The sequence below is a fragment of the Mixophyes fleayi genome, chromosome 8 (assembly GCF_038048845.1).
Source record: "Mixophyes fleayi isolate aMixFle1 chromosome 8, aMixFle1.hap1, whole genome shotgun sequence".
Lineage (NCBI taxonomy): Eukaryota > Metazoa > Chordata > Amphibia > Anura > Limnodynastidae > Mixophyes > Mixophyes fleayi.
In genome coordinates this window covers 1,694,459-1,709,941 of record NC_134409.1, presented here as the reverse complement: position 1 = coordinate 1,709,941, position 15,483 = coordinate 1,694,459, and the positions used below count along the sequence as shown (strand labels likewise).

General features: G+C 48.1%; 1 protein-coding gene across 2 annotated transcripts in view; it reads right to left on the bottom strand.

Annotated features, from left to right (window-relative positions):
- CCDC24 (coiled-coil domain containing 24) overlaps positions 1-8,052 on the bottom strand; it is a 28,072-nt gene extending 20,020 nt beyond the window's left edge. Inside the window, exons 1-3 of one of the 2 annotated variants that reach the window (XM_075181586.1) lie at positions 7,812-8,052; positions 7,015-7,211; positions 806-981 (exon numbers count right to left, since the gene is read on the bottom strand). In XM_075181586.1, the coding sequence (XP_075037687.1) occupies positions 806-981; positions 7,015-7,182 (344 nt within the window). In that variant the 5' untranslated portion in view covers positions 7,183-7,211; positions 7,812-8,052. The other variant, XM_075181587.1, reaches the window with a different exon arrangement.
- Positions 8,053-15,483: the final 7,431 nt, after the last annotated feature.

The following is a 15,483-nucleotide window of genomic DNA, read 5'->3' as shown; positions in this document are numbered from 1 at the left end:
CTCATAATGTGTCTTTACCATGCAGCCAACGCTGACATAACAGATGAGGAAACGCAGATTCTCACCACGTTAACAAGAGGCTGATGGAGATGTGGATCCAGGGACCATGCACGATATAGGCCCGTACAATCATGGAAAAAACTAAGAAAGGAACAGGGAGGGAATTCTCTGTACTACGTGATAATATAGTAAATCAATGTGTAGAAAAACAAACATAATGAAAGCGTTGAGGTGAATCTGACATCCAGCCCTGTTTTCCAGCGTCACCACAGCCTGGTTGTCAGCTACGTAACCTAGGTAAGACCCCACGGTGTGACCAGACACTCAGCTAGGTAACCTAGGTAAGACCCCACGGTGTGACCAGACACTCAGCTAGGTAACCTAGGTAAGACCCCACGGTGTGACCAGACACTTCTGCCCACTTTCTATATTAAACGTCATCCTCCTAATACAGAAACAGCCAGTGGGACCTGGGGAGGGGGCAGGGCAGACGGATGGTATACCGGTATGTAATTACACTTATCTCTGGCTGATGAATGGACAGACTGGAACAGAGCTGGAGATCAGAGGAGGGGGTCCAGAACCTGTACCCAGCTAGGCCCCCCTTGGACTTACGCCAACTCTGTGAGACTCCTACCGTTAGCTGTGAGACAGTAACGATGCGTCTGTAAGGAGGAAACAAGAACGGAGAAAGAGAAATGCAATCGCAGACAGCGCCCGGTGGCAGCGCCCGGTGGCAGCGCCCGGTCTCCCCGTTATGTTATGATCTCTGCAGAACACTGGACCCCCCTATGTACAGACTTACAGTCCTCGGTGCCGAGCCGTCCTCCTCACACTGAGCAGCAACATGCGAATCTCCTGGGTCACCATGGCCTTAATTGCAGGTGGGTCGGCCAGGACGGAGCAGCTGCTGAGGGGTCTGTGGTGGGAGCATGGACCCATGGACCGGACGTCTCGCCACAGTTCCAGCAGGACCTCGATCTGCAGAAAGAGAGAGACGAGGAGATACAGACATGACATTAATACCGGCTGATCCTCTGTGTAATAATATAACGTTCTGTATCAGCCGCCGTCTCTGGGTTACTTAGTAGAACAGCAGCGTTATCATTATATTCACTCTATCTGCCCTGTGTCCTCAGTGTCTGTCTGGGGTATAATAATCGGTCAGATAATACTAACCAAACACCCGATATACACATAAGTCTGACCAAGAAAATGCTGAATGTCCAGGTAATAAAGTGTTTATGTGAGACAGTGAGGTATGAAGGTATGAGGAGGCATGAGGAGGTAAGAGGAGGTATGTGGAGGTATGAGGAGGCATGAGGAGGCATGGTGGAGGCATGAGGAGGTATGAGGAGGTATGTGGAGGTATGAGGAGGCATGAGGAGGCATGTGGAGATATGATGAGGTATGAGGAGGTATGAGGAGGCATGAGGAGGTATGTGGAGGTAACAGTGTCCTAGTGGTTAGCACGTCTGCCTCACAGCACTGGGGTCATGAGTTCAATTCCTGACCATGGCCTTATCTGTGTGGAGTTTGTATGTTCTCCCTGTGTTTGCGTGGGTTTCCTCCAGGTGCTCCGGTTTCCTCCCACACTCCAAAAACATACTGGTAGGTTAATTGGCTGCAATCAAAAATTGACCCTCTCTGTCTGTGTGTGTCTATAGTAGGGAATTTAGACTGTAAGCTCCAATGGGGCAGGGACTGATGTGAATGAGTTCTCTGTACAGCGCTGCGGCATTAGTGGCGCTATATAAATAGCTGCTGCTGATGATGAGGAGGTATGAGGAGGCATGAGGAGGCATGAGGAGGTATGTGGAGGCATGAGGAGGCATGTGGAGGCATGAGGAGGTAAGAGTTCTAGAAGACAGAGAAGGCGCTAGATAAATAGAACTATATGCAGCTGAGGGATCATTCCCTACATCTTCTCTAGAGCACAGTACATGACAAAAGGTGATTAACAATTCAGTATATACAGTTCTCAGAAGACCCAGCCCCACATTCATAGTAACTCGTACCCACAGTATATGAGGACAAGGGACACAATTCTATTTATTGGTAGAAGTATATGTAATAATAACTATATGTCACCACAGCTTGCTGCGTGGCCGCAGACCGGTCAGAGCGCCCATCCTGACCCCTGTCCACCAGGAGGGCACGTGAGCACCAGCACTGGACAATGAAGCAATGGAGGAAGGCGGCCTGATCTGAAGAATCACTTTTTTTTTTTTAGAGCATGTGGACGGCCGGGTGCGTGTACGTCGTTTACCTGGGGGAGAGATGACACCAGGATGTACTATGGGAAGAAGGCAGCCGGCGGAGGCAGTGTGATGCTCTGGGCAATGCTCTGCTGGGAAACCTGGGTCCTGGCATTCATGTGGATGTTACTGTGACACGTACCACCTACCTAAACATTGTTACAGAACCAAGTACATCCCTTCATAGCAGCGGTATTCCCTGATGGCAGTGGCCTCGTACAGCAGGAATTGTTCAGGAATGATTCCTGACCATGGTCTTATCTGTGTGGAATTTGCATGTTCTCCCCGTGTTTGTGTGGGTCTTCTCTGGTGCTCCAGATTCCTCCCACACTCCAAAAACATACTGGTGGGTTAATTGACTTCAGTCTCTCTCTGTCTGTGTGTGTGTTAGAGAATTTAGTCTGCAAATTCCAATGGGGCAGGGACTGATGTGAGTGAGTTCTCTGTACAGCGCTGCGGAATTAGTGGCGCTATATAAGTAACTGATGATGATGATGATGATGATGGTCTGAGGAACATGACAAAGCTCAAGGTGTTGATTGGCCTCCAAATTCCCCAGATCTCAGTCTGATCGAGGATCTGTGGGATGTGCTGGAAAAACAAGTCTGAGCCATGGAGGCCCCAACTCGCGACTTACAGGATCTGCTGCTAACGTCTTGGTGCCAGATACCACAGGACACCTTCACAGGTCTTGTGGGGTCCAGGCCTCGACGGGTCAGAGCTGTTTTGGCGGCATGAGGTGGTTTTAATATTGTGGCTGATTGCTGTATGTACGGAACATATGGATTCTATCAGTTTACACAGCAGCTGTGGATGGCCCTGTGCTATGAAGCCACCTTGACGTGTAGTGTGTGGTCACCCAAACCCCTTGTTCCATCACACTGAGCAGCTAATAAGGTAATAGGAGACGCAGGATGTCATGTTGGAGCAGATGACAATATGCCACAGTGTTCAGAGGTGTCGGCTTTCAGATGCCGCTTCTAGGAAATCTCTCCAAATTCATTCCTAGAAAATAGATGTAAATATCTCACAACTTGGAGTAGAGCAGACCTTAACCCTTAGCTGGCTGAGATAAGATACAGCAGCTTCCGCTGAGTCCACCCCTGTCTGCATAGAACAGCTTAGACTGAAATAATCTGTTCTCAACATTTCCACTGCGTTTGTCCTGTAATATCAGTGACTTGTATCATCCCCGAATCACACAGCTGGGATAAAGGACAGAGAACAACAGACTGAAGAGTCATTAAAATGTTCTCTCTGCGGGGAATCTGCAGGTTTGAGAACAGGAGAAAAAGATGGTGGAGGATGCGAGCAGGCGGAGGACAGACCGGAAAACAAGCAAAGACGGAATTGGTGAAAGACTCAATGAGAGAGACTAAAGAGCAGGACGCACTGTCTACCCTTTATTATTATTATTATTAATTTTTATTTATAGGGCGCCACAAGGTGTCCGTGGCGCCGTACAGGGACAAAAACGAATTACAATGCAAGGTGAGACAGCACAGTACAGTAAACATAAAGCACAGTAACTCAGTAAGCTCAATGCACAGCTAGTGAGGGTGGGGGGAGTATCCGCAAATGACGGGGCCCAAAAGGAGGGCGCGGAAGACAGGGAGACCCCCAGAGGGGGGAGGAGGGCCCTCGAGGAGGAGGGCAAGGTAGCTGGAGAGCAGAGTTAAAAGTGGTGGAAACAGGAGGAGAGATGGCCCTGCTCAGAGGAGCGTACAATCTAAGGGGAGGGGTGGACAGACGGAGAAACGCAGGGGAGAGAGGGAGAGTAGAGGGACGGAGGCAGGGAAGGGGAAAGAAGGGGGAGAGGCAGAGGATAAGGTAGGTATTTAAGTGGGAGACTGGAAGGCTTTAAGAACTTGAAACTGGACAGGTTAGGGGAAGTCCTGATGGAGGGAGGGAGCTTCTTCCAGTGGAGGGGGACAGCGCGGGCGAAGTCTTGGATACGCGCATGGGAGGAGGTGATCAGGGGGGAAGAGAGGCGACGGTCATTGGCAGATCGGAGAGGGTGGGATGGAGCATGAATAGAGAGGAGGGTGGAGATGTAGGGTGCAGTGGAGTTGGCGAGGGCCTTGTATGTAAGAGTGAGGAGCTTGAACAGAGTTCTGTAGGGGAAGGGGAGCCAGTGAAGGGATTGGTAGAGGGGGGAAGACAGACGAGGAGAGGCGAGAAAGGAAGATAAGCCTAGCGGCTGCGTTAGGTACAGATCGAAGGGGAGCGAGATGAGAGTGGGGGAGGCCAGTAAGGAGGAGGTTGCAGTAGTCCAAGCGGGAGATGATCAAAAAGTGAATAAGACATTTTGTGGCATCTTGGGAGAGGAAGGGCCGGATGCGAGCGATGTTGCGCAGCTGGAAGCGGCAGGATTTAGCAAGAGAGAGAATGTGGGGGCCGAAGGAGAAAGAGGAGTCGAGGATGACACCGAGGCAGCGAAGTTGGGGGACAGAGGAGATAGAGGAGTTGTCGACAGTGATGGAGAGGTCGACAGGGGATGAGGTATGGGGGGGAGGAAAAACTATCAGCTCGGTATTGGCGAGGTTGAGTTTGAGGAATCGAGAGGACATCCAGGAGGAGATGGCAGAGAGGCAGGCGGACACCCTAGAGAGGAGGGAGGGAGAGAGATCAGGTGAGGAGAGGTATAGTTGAGTGTCAACGTAAAGGTGGTAGCTGAAGCCGAAGGAGCTGATGAGTTCACCCAGGGAGGAGGTGTATAGAGAGAAGAGTAAGGGGCCCAGAACAGAGCCCTGGGGGACCCCGACTGGAAGGGTGGACGGGGGGAGAGAGACTCAGTGGTGGTGACAGAGAAGGATCGATCAGCGAGGTAAGGTACCCTCTGGCAGGACGCTCTGTTTACCCCCCGGCAGGACGCACTGTTTACCCTCCGGCCCCCCCCCCCCCCCCCCCCCGGCAGGACGCACTGCTCACCCGCCCCCCCCCCCCCCGGCAGGACGCACTGCTCACCCCCCCCCCCGGCAGGACGCACTGCTCACCCCCCCCAGCTGGACGCACTGCTCACCTCCCCCCCGGCAGGACGCACTGCTCACCCCCCCCCCCCCCCCCCCCCCCCCCCGGCAGGACGCACTGCTCACCCCCCCCCGGCTGGACACACTGCTCACCCCCCCCCGGCAGGACGCACTGCTCACCCCCCCCCCGGCAGGACGCACTGCTCACCCCCCCCCCGGCTGGACGCACTGCTCACCCCCCCCCGGCAGGACGCACTGCTCACACCCCCCCGGCTGGACACACTGCTCACCCCCCCCCCGGCAGGACGCACTGCTCACCCCCCCCCCCCCGGCAGGACGCACTGCTCACCCCCCCCCCCGGCTGGACGCACTGCTCACCTCCCCCCCGGCAGGACGCACTGCTCACCCCCCCCCCCGGCAGGACGCACTGCTCACCCCCCCCCGGCTGGACGCACTGCTCACCCCCCCCCGGCAGGACGCACTGCTCCCCCCCCCCCGGCAGGACGCACTGCTCACCCCCCCCCGGCAGGACGCACTGCTCACCCCCCCCGGCAGGACGCACTGCTCACCCCCCCCGGCAGGACGCACTGCTCACCCCCCCGGCAGGACGCACTGTTTATTACTTGGAATGACAAGTAGTAATCAGGGGGGAGGCAGCAGCCATTTTATTGTTTTAACTGAAGCCTGAGGTGCGTGCTCCAAATCACCCAGTGCAGTGCAAAGACTGTGCAGGGGCATGGAACCCTTCCATAAAGGGAAAGGGCCAAGTCCCCCCCCTCCCCAACCCCCAGGAGCCAAAAGACCCTAGAGAGTGACAAAGGTCTTCAGGCCGCCCTTCGCCCAAGCTTGACATCACTGACCTCAGGAGCCCCAAAGCCCCATAGGAGGCGAGGGCCCAACTCCACTGCAGGCCCCTTTCTACCCTATGTAGGACGAAGCTTTCACTATGGAAACTGACTCTTCTGCTCCCTAGAAGGAGGGAAAACTTATGGAGAGGGCGCCCATAAGGGTCTGTACCCAAACCCCTGGAGACAACTAAATGTTAGTGTAGATAAATAATAAGAGACCAGGAAAGTGCCCATAGGCCCCAGTCTAGTGGCCGGTGGGGTTACACATTTTTCTGGTCCAGACAAAACACCAGGACCAAGAAATAAAAGTGATGCCCGGTCAGTGAGTGCATTGTGCCAGTGTCCTGTGCTACGCAATGGTCCCAGTTCCATCATCTGACCTCTGTCAGCTCACCCCTGGGCCCTGTCCCTCGGGGGGCACAGGCATCTCGAGCTCCAAACACTACCAGGCTTCTGGCATCAGACCAAGGCAGCCTGCCCCTTCAGAGAGTGGCATCTTCCGCTTACTAGGGCAGGTACTACACTTGATCTTAGCCAACATGTCGAGAAGCGGCGGTCATTGGCCGAGCGGAGGGGGCGGGCGGAGTGCGGAGGGAGATGGTGTTGGAGGATATAGGTGGGAGAGGATAAGAGCTTTGTAGGTGAGGGTGAGGAGTCTGAAAGTGATTCTATAGGGGATGAGGAGCCCGTGGAGGGATTGGTGGATGGTGGGGTCCAGAAGCAGAGCAGCATGGGAGATAGATCAAGCTTCCCATAGTGAGGAGGGGGAGGGAGATTTCAGATGGGAGAATGTTGCAATATTGAATATAAAAGATGATGAGAGATTTAATAAATTTTTTGGTGGCATCAAGGGATAGGAAGGGTCAAATACTGGCGAGGTGAGGATGGAAGGGACAGGAGTAGGTGATGTACAGGGTGTGGGCAGCGGAGATCACTTACCTCTCCATAAAGGTCTAAACTGAGGTCAACAGCCGCCTCTCCCAGAATCCTCTTGACCTCTGCCCTCTCACTCCCGGGCACCAGATCCTCCACCAGTCTCCAGAGTGAGGTTGGAGGCTCAATAATGTCTCCATATCCACTGTCCTGGTCACTGAGTGGGTGCAACATGCCAGATTCTGCCTTCACTCCACATCAACCTGGCAGGGAAGAAGTCGGCCTGTGTTACTGATATAATGGGAGAGCAATGCCAGGGACTCAACATACTATAACAGTGCCAGGGGCAGCTGGCACAGCGTGAGCCCTCAATGCATAAGAAGTAGCTTCTACTAATATAAACAGAAAAATGTAATGTGGGAGCAGCTGTGTCTGGGCCAAGTACAAGATGTGCAGAATAAAATAAATCAGTATATATCAGTCAGAGCACAGTAATATGTTACACCCTGTGTGCCCATGTTATACACATGCTGGATATTACATGTTACACACATGCTGGATATTACATGTTATTCACATGAAGGATATTACATGTTATACACATGCTGGATATTACATGTTACACACATGCTGGATATTACATGTTATTCACATGAAGGATATTACATGTTATATACATGAAGGATATTACATGTTACACACATGAAGGATATTACATGTTACACACATGCTGGATATTACATGTTACACACATGAAGGATATTACATGTTATTCACGTGAAGGATATTACATGTTACACACATGAAGGATATTACATGTTACACTCTGTATCTGGATGGGTCACAGACTCCCCGGTACTTACCCTCAGGACGCCGCCAGCTTCCGGGTTCGGTATCCAGGCAAACACTGCTCGTTGCTAAGGAGATTAGGCCACACCCCCAGTCGTAACTGCAGACACGCCCCCTTAGCATCTTAAAGCGGCGATGATGGGACAGCAATACCCGGTGTGTATATTATACCAGTATAACTTACAGGTGGTGTTTATATATATTATACCAGTATAACCTACAGGTGGTGTATGTGTATATTATACCAGTATAACCTACAGGTGGTGTATGTGTATATTATACCAGTATAACCTACAGGTGGTGTATATATATATATATATATATATATATATATATATATATATATATATATATATATATATTATACCAGTATAACCTACAGGTGGTGTATATATATATATATATATATATATATATATATATATATTATACCAGTATAACCTACAGGTGGTGTATATATATATATATATATATATATATATATATATATATATATATATATTATACCAGTATAACCTACAGGTGGTGTATGTGTATATTATACCAGTATAACCTACAGGTGGTGTATATATATATATATATATATATATATATATATATATATATATATATATATATATATATATATATATATATATATTATACCAGTATAACCTACAGGTGGTGTATATATATATATATATATATATATATATATATATATATATATATATATATATTATACCAGTATAACCTACAGGTGGTGTATATATATATATATATATATATATATATATATATATATATATTATACCAGTATAACCTACAGGTGGTGTATGTGTATATTATACCAGTATAACTTACAGGTGGTGTATATATATATATATGTATATATATATATATATAATATATATATATATATATATATATATATATATATATATATATATATATATATTTTTTTTTTTTTTTTTCACAGTATAACCTACAGGTGGTGTATATATATATTATACCAGTATAACCTACAGGTGGTGTATATATATATATATGTATATATATATATATATATATATATATATATATATATATATATATATATATTTTTCACAGTATAACCTACAGGTGGTGTATATATATATTATACCAGTATAACCTACAGGTGGTGTATATATATATATATATATATATATATATATATATATATATATATATATATATATATTATACCAGTATAACCTACAGGTGGTGTATGTGTATATTATACCAGTATAACCTACAGGTGGTGTATATATATATATATATATATATATATATATATATATATATATATATATTTTTCACAGTATAACCTACAGGTGGTGTATGTATATATTATACTATGTGTCAGGTCATTCCCCAGATGTGCAGAAATGCTGCTACTGCTGGGGGAGTACTCTCCTTGTGTGTAGGTCATACATGACACATGTAACAAGTGCAGAAGTAATTAGGTTATAATTCAGATTCTATTCAAGTTTACACTGATTAATGCCCTGCTGTAATACTGTATATATCTGTATATAACTATATATATATATGTATATAACTATATATATCTGTATATACTGTATATACTATGTGTTCACACAGCAATTGCACCCACTTTTTATTTAATAAAATACTTCAATTAAACAAATATACAATATATTATCTCCTTTTGTTATGTAACATATCACACAGGGGTCAGTCACAGGCTTGTTAGGGTGCCCGGCTCTTATTGCTGTATGTACTGCACAGTACAACTTCTCTTGTCTGGATTAGTGTCCTACTCCTACCTCTGATGAATCACACAGAGATGGTGCTGGACCTGCGCACATGTGAGGATCAGGATTTCTCTCACGCGTGTAGACTGTACTGTGACACATCTATGTCTGGTACATAAAGGTTCTGCTTGAGATCAGTTCTGTTTTTTAAACTAATTTATCAGCTGGATTGAAGTCATGTCTCAGTAATCTGCCGTCCCCATGTGAGACACTGAGGGGCCTATTTGAATGATGTTCTGTCGCTGCTTATTGCCACAATGTAACAATACATTGTTGCTCTGGCAGAGTGATACTTAGCACCGTTTCCATTTCTGCTGGCAGCGGTAATGCTGAACTTACAGCGCGGGAGCTATGCGCATACGTAAACCAGCTAGCAGGACTTCCGGGTTCACTATCGCTAAATAGGAAAAGAAAATGTGTAAAGAAATAAAATATTTTCATATATTTAAATTAAGAAAATAATCATTTATATAAAGAAGATTTTTTGTTGTGCAGAGAGGCTGAGATGGCGATGGGAGGACCGCGCTGCCCAGGGACCCCGCTGATACTCAGCCCCAGGGACCCCGCTGATACTCAGCCCCCCCGCTGATACTCAGCCCCAGGGACCCCGCTGATACAAAGCCCCAGGGGCCCCGCTGATACTCAGCCCCCCCGCTGATACTGGGCCCCAGGGACCCCGCTGATACTCAGCCCCAGGGGCCCCGCTGATACTCAGCCCCCCGCTGATACTGGGCCCCAGGGACCCCGCTGATACTCAGCCCCAGGGGCCCCGCTGATACTCAGTCCCAGGGACCCCACTGATACACAGCCCCAGGGACCCCGCTGATACTCAGCCCCAGGGGCCCCGCTGATACTCAGTCCCAGGGACCCCACTGATACACAGCCCCAGGGACCCCGCTGATACTCAGCCCCAGGGACCCCGCTGATACTGGGCCCCAGGGACCCCGGTGATACTCAGCCCCAGGGAGCCCGCTGATACTCAGCCCCAGGAACCCCGGTGATACTCAGCCCCAGGGACCCCACTGATACACAGCCCCAGGGACCCTGCTGATACTGGGGCCCCAGGGACCCCGCTGATACTCAGCCCCAGGGACCCTGCTGATACTCAGCCCCAGGGACCCCCGCTGATACTGGGCCCCAGGGACCCCGGTGATACTCAGCCCCAGGGACCCCACTGATACTCAGTCCAGGGACCCCACTGATACACAGCCCCAGGGACCCCGCTGATACTCAGCCCCAGGGGCCCCGCTGATACTCAGTCCCAGGGACCCCACTGATACACAGCCCCAGGGACCCCGCTGATACTCAGCCCCAGGGACCCCGCTGATACTGGGCCCCAGGGACCCCGGTGATACTCAGCCCCAGGGACCCTGCTGATACTCAGCCCCAGGAACCCCCGGTGATACTGGGCCCCAGGGGACCCCGGTGATACTCAGCCCCAGGGACCCTGCTGATACTCAGCCCCAGGAACCCCGGTGATACTCAGCCCCAGGGACCCTGCTGATACTCAGCCCCAGGAACCCCGGTGATACTCAGCCCCAGGAACCCCGCTGATACTCAGCCCAGGGACCCCGCTGATACTGGGCCCCAGGGACCCCCGGTGATACTCAGCCCCAGGGACCCTGCTGATACTCAGCCCCAGGAACCCCGGTGATACTGGGCCCCAGGGACCCCGGTGATACTCAGCCCCAGGGACCCTGCTGATACTCAGCCCCAGGAACCCCGGTGATACTCAGCCCCAGGGACCCTGCTGATACTCAGCCCCAGTAAACCCCGGTGATACTCAGCAATAGTTTTCTGGGAAATAGGAAGAAGCTCTAAGTCAATCAAAAGGGAAACACTAGGCCCCAGAATCTCAGATTACCTTTAATCTTGTATTATTGAATGAGCTGTTATATTTATTCTATATCATCATCATCAACTTTTATTTATAGCGTATCCGTAGCACTTTCCAATGGGGAAAATAAACAATACTGAGTAATACAGGCAGAGAGGTAACAATCTATGGGACAAATATATTTAAGATCTTACGGTATTAATAAATATTATGAATTATTATTTTCTGTGTATTTATAAATATATATAATGAGTTGGTGAATTATTTATTGTTATCCAGTCCCGGACTGAGATCTTTCAGTCATTTTGTATTTGAGGCTGAGAGATGTCATTGTCCAATATCAGCGGAAACTATATGTAAAACAACATTATGGAGCCAAGTTTTGTCTTTTATTTATTCTCAGTATCTGTTTATGTTCTGTATACAGAGAGCTGCAGTGTTTTCAGTTCTATGCCCTGAATGTAATTCTCAGTATCTCTTCATATTCTATATCTATGGACAGCTGCACAGTACTCCTTCTCTAGTTCTGTATGCTTGGTGTAGTTCCCAGTATCTCTTCTTATCCTGTAAATGTAGAAATCCGCACAGTACTACTTCTCTTCCTCTGTATGCTGTGTGGAATTCTCAATATCAGTTCTAACTCTGTAAATATAGAAAACTGCACAGTGTCACTTCTGATTTATTGGAGTAAGATGTATTATATTGGAGGGTAAAGGACACTAACACATTGCTACACGCTATTCATTCTGCAAGACCAGCAAACAACGTGTCGTCAGGAGAGGAGATATTTCCATGATAACTCTCTTATTTTAGACCCCCCCCCCCCCCTCCCGATGCTGCAGATTGAGCCCTCACCCACCAGTGGGTTTGTATGGTGCAGGGACATGGAGATGTTGGAGATATTTGCAGCCAGTAGCTGAGTCTGAGGCTGTGCAGGGATCAGGGAGAGATTCCTGTCTGCTCCAATTCTGCTTCCTGAGTTTTCCAGCCTGAGGACACAGCACAGAGCAGCCAAATGTTATCTGTGTCTACAAGTGTCTGGGAGCTGCAGACCAGGATAATTGTGTTATGTCTGCTGCCTGGGACGGTGCAGCCTCCTCGTTTCCGGAATGTGCAGAGGGAACCAGCTAGTGGGATCCACTCTACATATTCCAGATTAGCAGCATTAAGGGGACACATCATCATTTCAGGGGGTTGTTCTCCGCTCTCTCTCACACTGACAACAACAAAAACAAAATCCACCAATTAGTAGAAGAAAAAAAAATCACCAGTTTAAAATAAAATATCAGAGTGTTCATGGTCTGTTCCTGGGAGCCTGAAATCCCCGATCCCGACCCCTGATCCAGCTGCTCCTCTCCAGAGACCCTGCCGCAACATTCAGGCTTGGATTGGTCACATAGACCTGGGGTAGGGATGACGGAGGTGCGGGGGCATAATGCCTACTCTAGAGATCAGTGAGGAGGTCAAGCTGCAAGTACAGGGGGCGTGGCCTCACAAATTGCTCATGCCCCACCCCCAAATGCAGCATTTGCGTCATTGCACCGCGGGGGCAAGGCCAAAATGAAGCTATTTGCAGTGCCACGCCCCCTGTACTTGCAGTTTGACCTCTCTGGGATTTCCCAAAAGTGAGATCTTTAAAATATTGAGCGGGCGGGATCCGAGAAAAAGGCCTGGGGGTCTTGGATAGCTGCCAAAAATTGAGAATCCCCCGTACATTTTGGGAGACTATGAGCAGTGGTTGTAAGTATTTGGTTAGTATCCAGCTAACGGGTGATGTGGTCCGTTATATGGTACATACAAAGTGTCACACACAATATACATATAACATACGATGAGCCAGATGTCTGTACTCTCCCTCTGTACTGCGCTGACCTGTATGTCTGAGATATATAATAAATAGATATTTATCTGTGTTGCTATCTTCTTATGTTACTTTTCTATGTTCTCTGCTCTTCCACATATCGGGACAATGATAGAACCGTGTCAGAATATGATGTCATGCGCACTTCTCACCCCCCCAATATGTTATCACTGGGGTGTGGGCACCTCTATATACCTCGGTGTGTGATTGTAATGACTCCTAGATGACAGATAATACTGCAGGTTATGATCTGTCCATTCTCTCATGTGGGGCCATAATTCATAGAGATCCTTAGTCCCTGCGGAAAGATCTCCTCCAACACTGCATCTCCGGGTAATCTCCGACACCTGTGCGTATGAGCCTATTCATTAAGCATTGTGTCTGAGTGGGTTTCCTCCGGGTGCTCTGGTTTCCTCCCACACTCCAAAAACATACTGGTAGGTTAATTGGCTGCTAACAAGTGTGTGTCTGTATGTATGTTAGGGAACTTAGACTGTAAGCTCCAATGGGGCAGGGACTGATGTGAGTTCTCTGTACAGCGCTGCAGAATTAGTGGCGCTATATAAATAAATGATGATGATTATTTGCTGCAGTCATTGCCAGCAGTATGTGCAGTAATACTTAGTATCTTCATCAATAAGCCATAAAACCTCTTACATGAGACAATGTGATGTTTTACTCCTGCTAATCCCTCAAAACATTCCAGTTATTTCCGCAGCTTTTACGGTGCAATGTGTGTTCATCTACAGCTCTCATATTGCAGAATATTTAAAACGCAGAAGCCGTATCTGTAATGGAAAAAATGTATTTGATTTTGGAATGGAAAGTTAATAACAGAGGCGACTTGTTTCAAGTTTCCTGGCTGAGTAATCCCAGTGACTGCGGCAGAGCACAATGCGCTCTGTTCCCCACCCTTTGTAATGTGTCCGCGGGGTCTGCAGATATGAAACTGTCGGAGAGCTGGGATGAAGTGTCTGCTCTTCGCCATAATTCATTTACCGCAGATTATTGTGTCATTTCTGCATATCTGTGATTCCAGTTGTTTTGCTGCTTTCACTCAGTAAGAAGTGATTTGCTGCATTCTTAGCAGAAACAAGTTGAGACCAGATGAAGATGATTTATAAAGAACATTATGCTATTTTTAAGGCTCGGTGTTAGAACATTTGTCTGGCAATGCTATTTGTTAATGGTAGAGTAGCGTTATTTTCTGTTTTTACTGGTGATTATACCACAGACGCCATCGCTGCACAATTCCATAGTTATAAACTAGACGTTCGGTGGGATCTGTCGTTAAACATTTAATTTAATTGCTTGGTTTTGTGCCCAGACCGCCCTCCCAGCGCACATCAAGGTACACGCCCACTCTCAGGATTTCTGGCTTAAATGAATTTTCAGAGTCAGGGGCCACCGGAGCCGTCTATATTACGCGTGGCACCAGTGATGTGTTTTACATTCGGTAAACTGGATGGCACAAAACACATCCTATTAAACGTATCGTTCTAGACTTTGATGGCGCTGCTCCTGGGAGAGCTGGCGGCTCTGGGAATATAAAGTTGTACCCTAGCCGGTGTCTACGACCCCACTGTTCCTTACCTGGGCAGATGTGCGGTGATGGCATCATCCTCCGCTCCTCAGACTGGCAGTGTGGCGCTGGGCAATGATATCATAGCCAAGCGCCAGACACCCAGCGTAACACTGACCTGGAGAAGCAGCCAACAGCTTCACGGGTGTTTATTATATATATATTTTTTAATCCGAAATATCTGTTGCATGTCTATGGCCTCAGAGAACACAGACGCCAATCTTCCAATGTAATACTTACTTACACTCAGAAGGTTAACTCCTACATACTGTACATTGGTACTTACAGTGAACGCAGGAGGGTTTTGGACGTTCGGTAACACTAGCAGGTGGGGGATTATTCATGTGAAATGTTGGGGTGATAGTGCAGTCATTCGTGTGATATGGGCGCTCCGATAAATGAATCACTGATGGTCGGACGAGTGCCTCCTTTGGTGATGTGCCAGCTGCTGCCACAACTTTCCAAACATACCACAATGCCGGTAGCTGTACAGAAACGCCAGTCACCAATAGCGACTGATAACGCCGCTGTCTTACATAAGCCCCACCCACTTCCCCACCGTCAGCTACATTGTTATTCCGCTACTTTATGTATCATGTGTCCCCCATCTGTTAGATTGTAAGCTCAT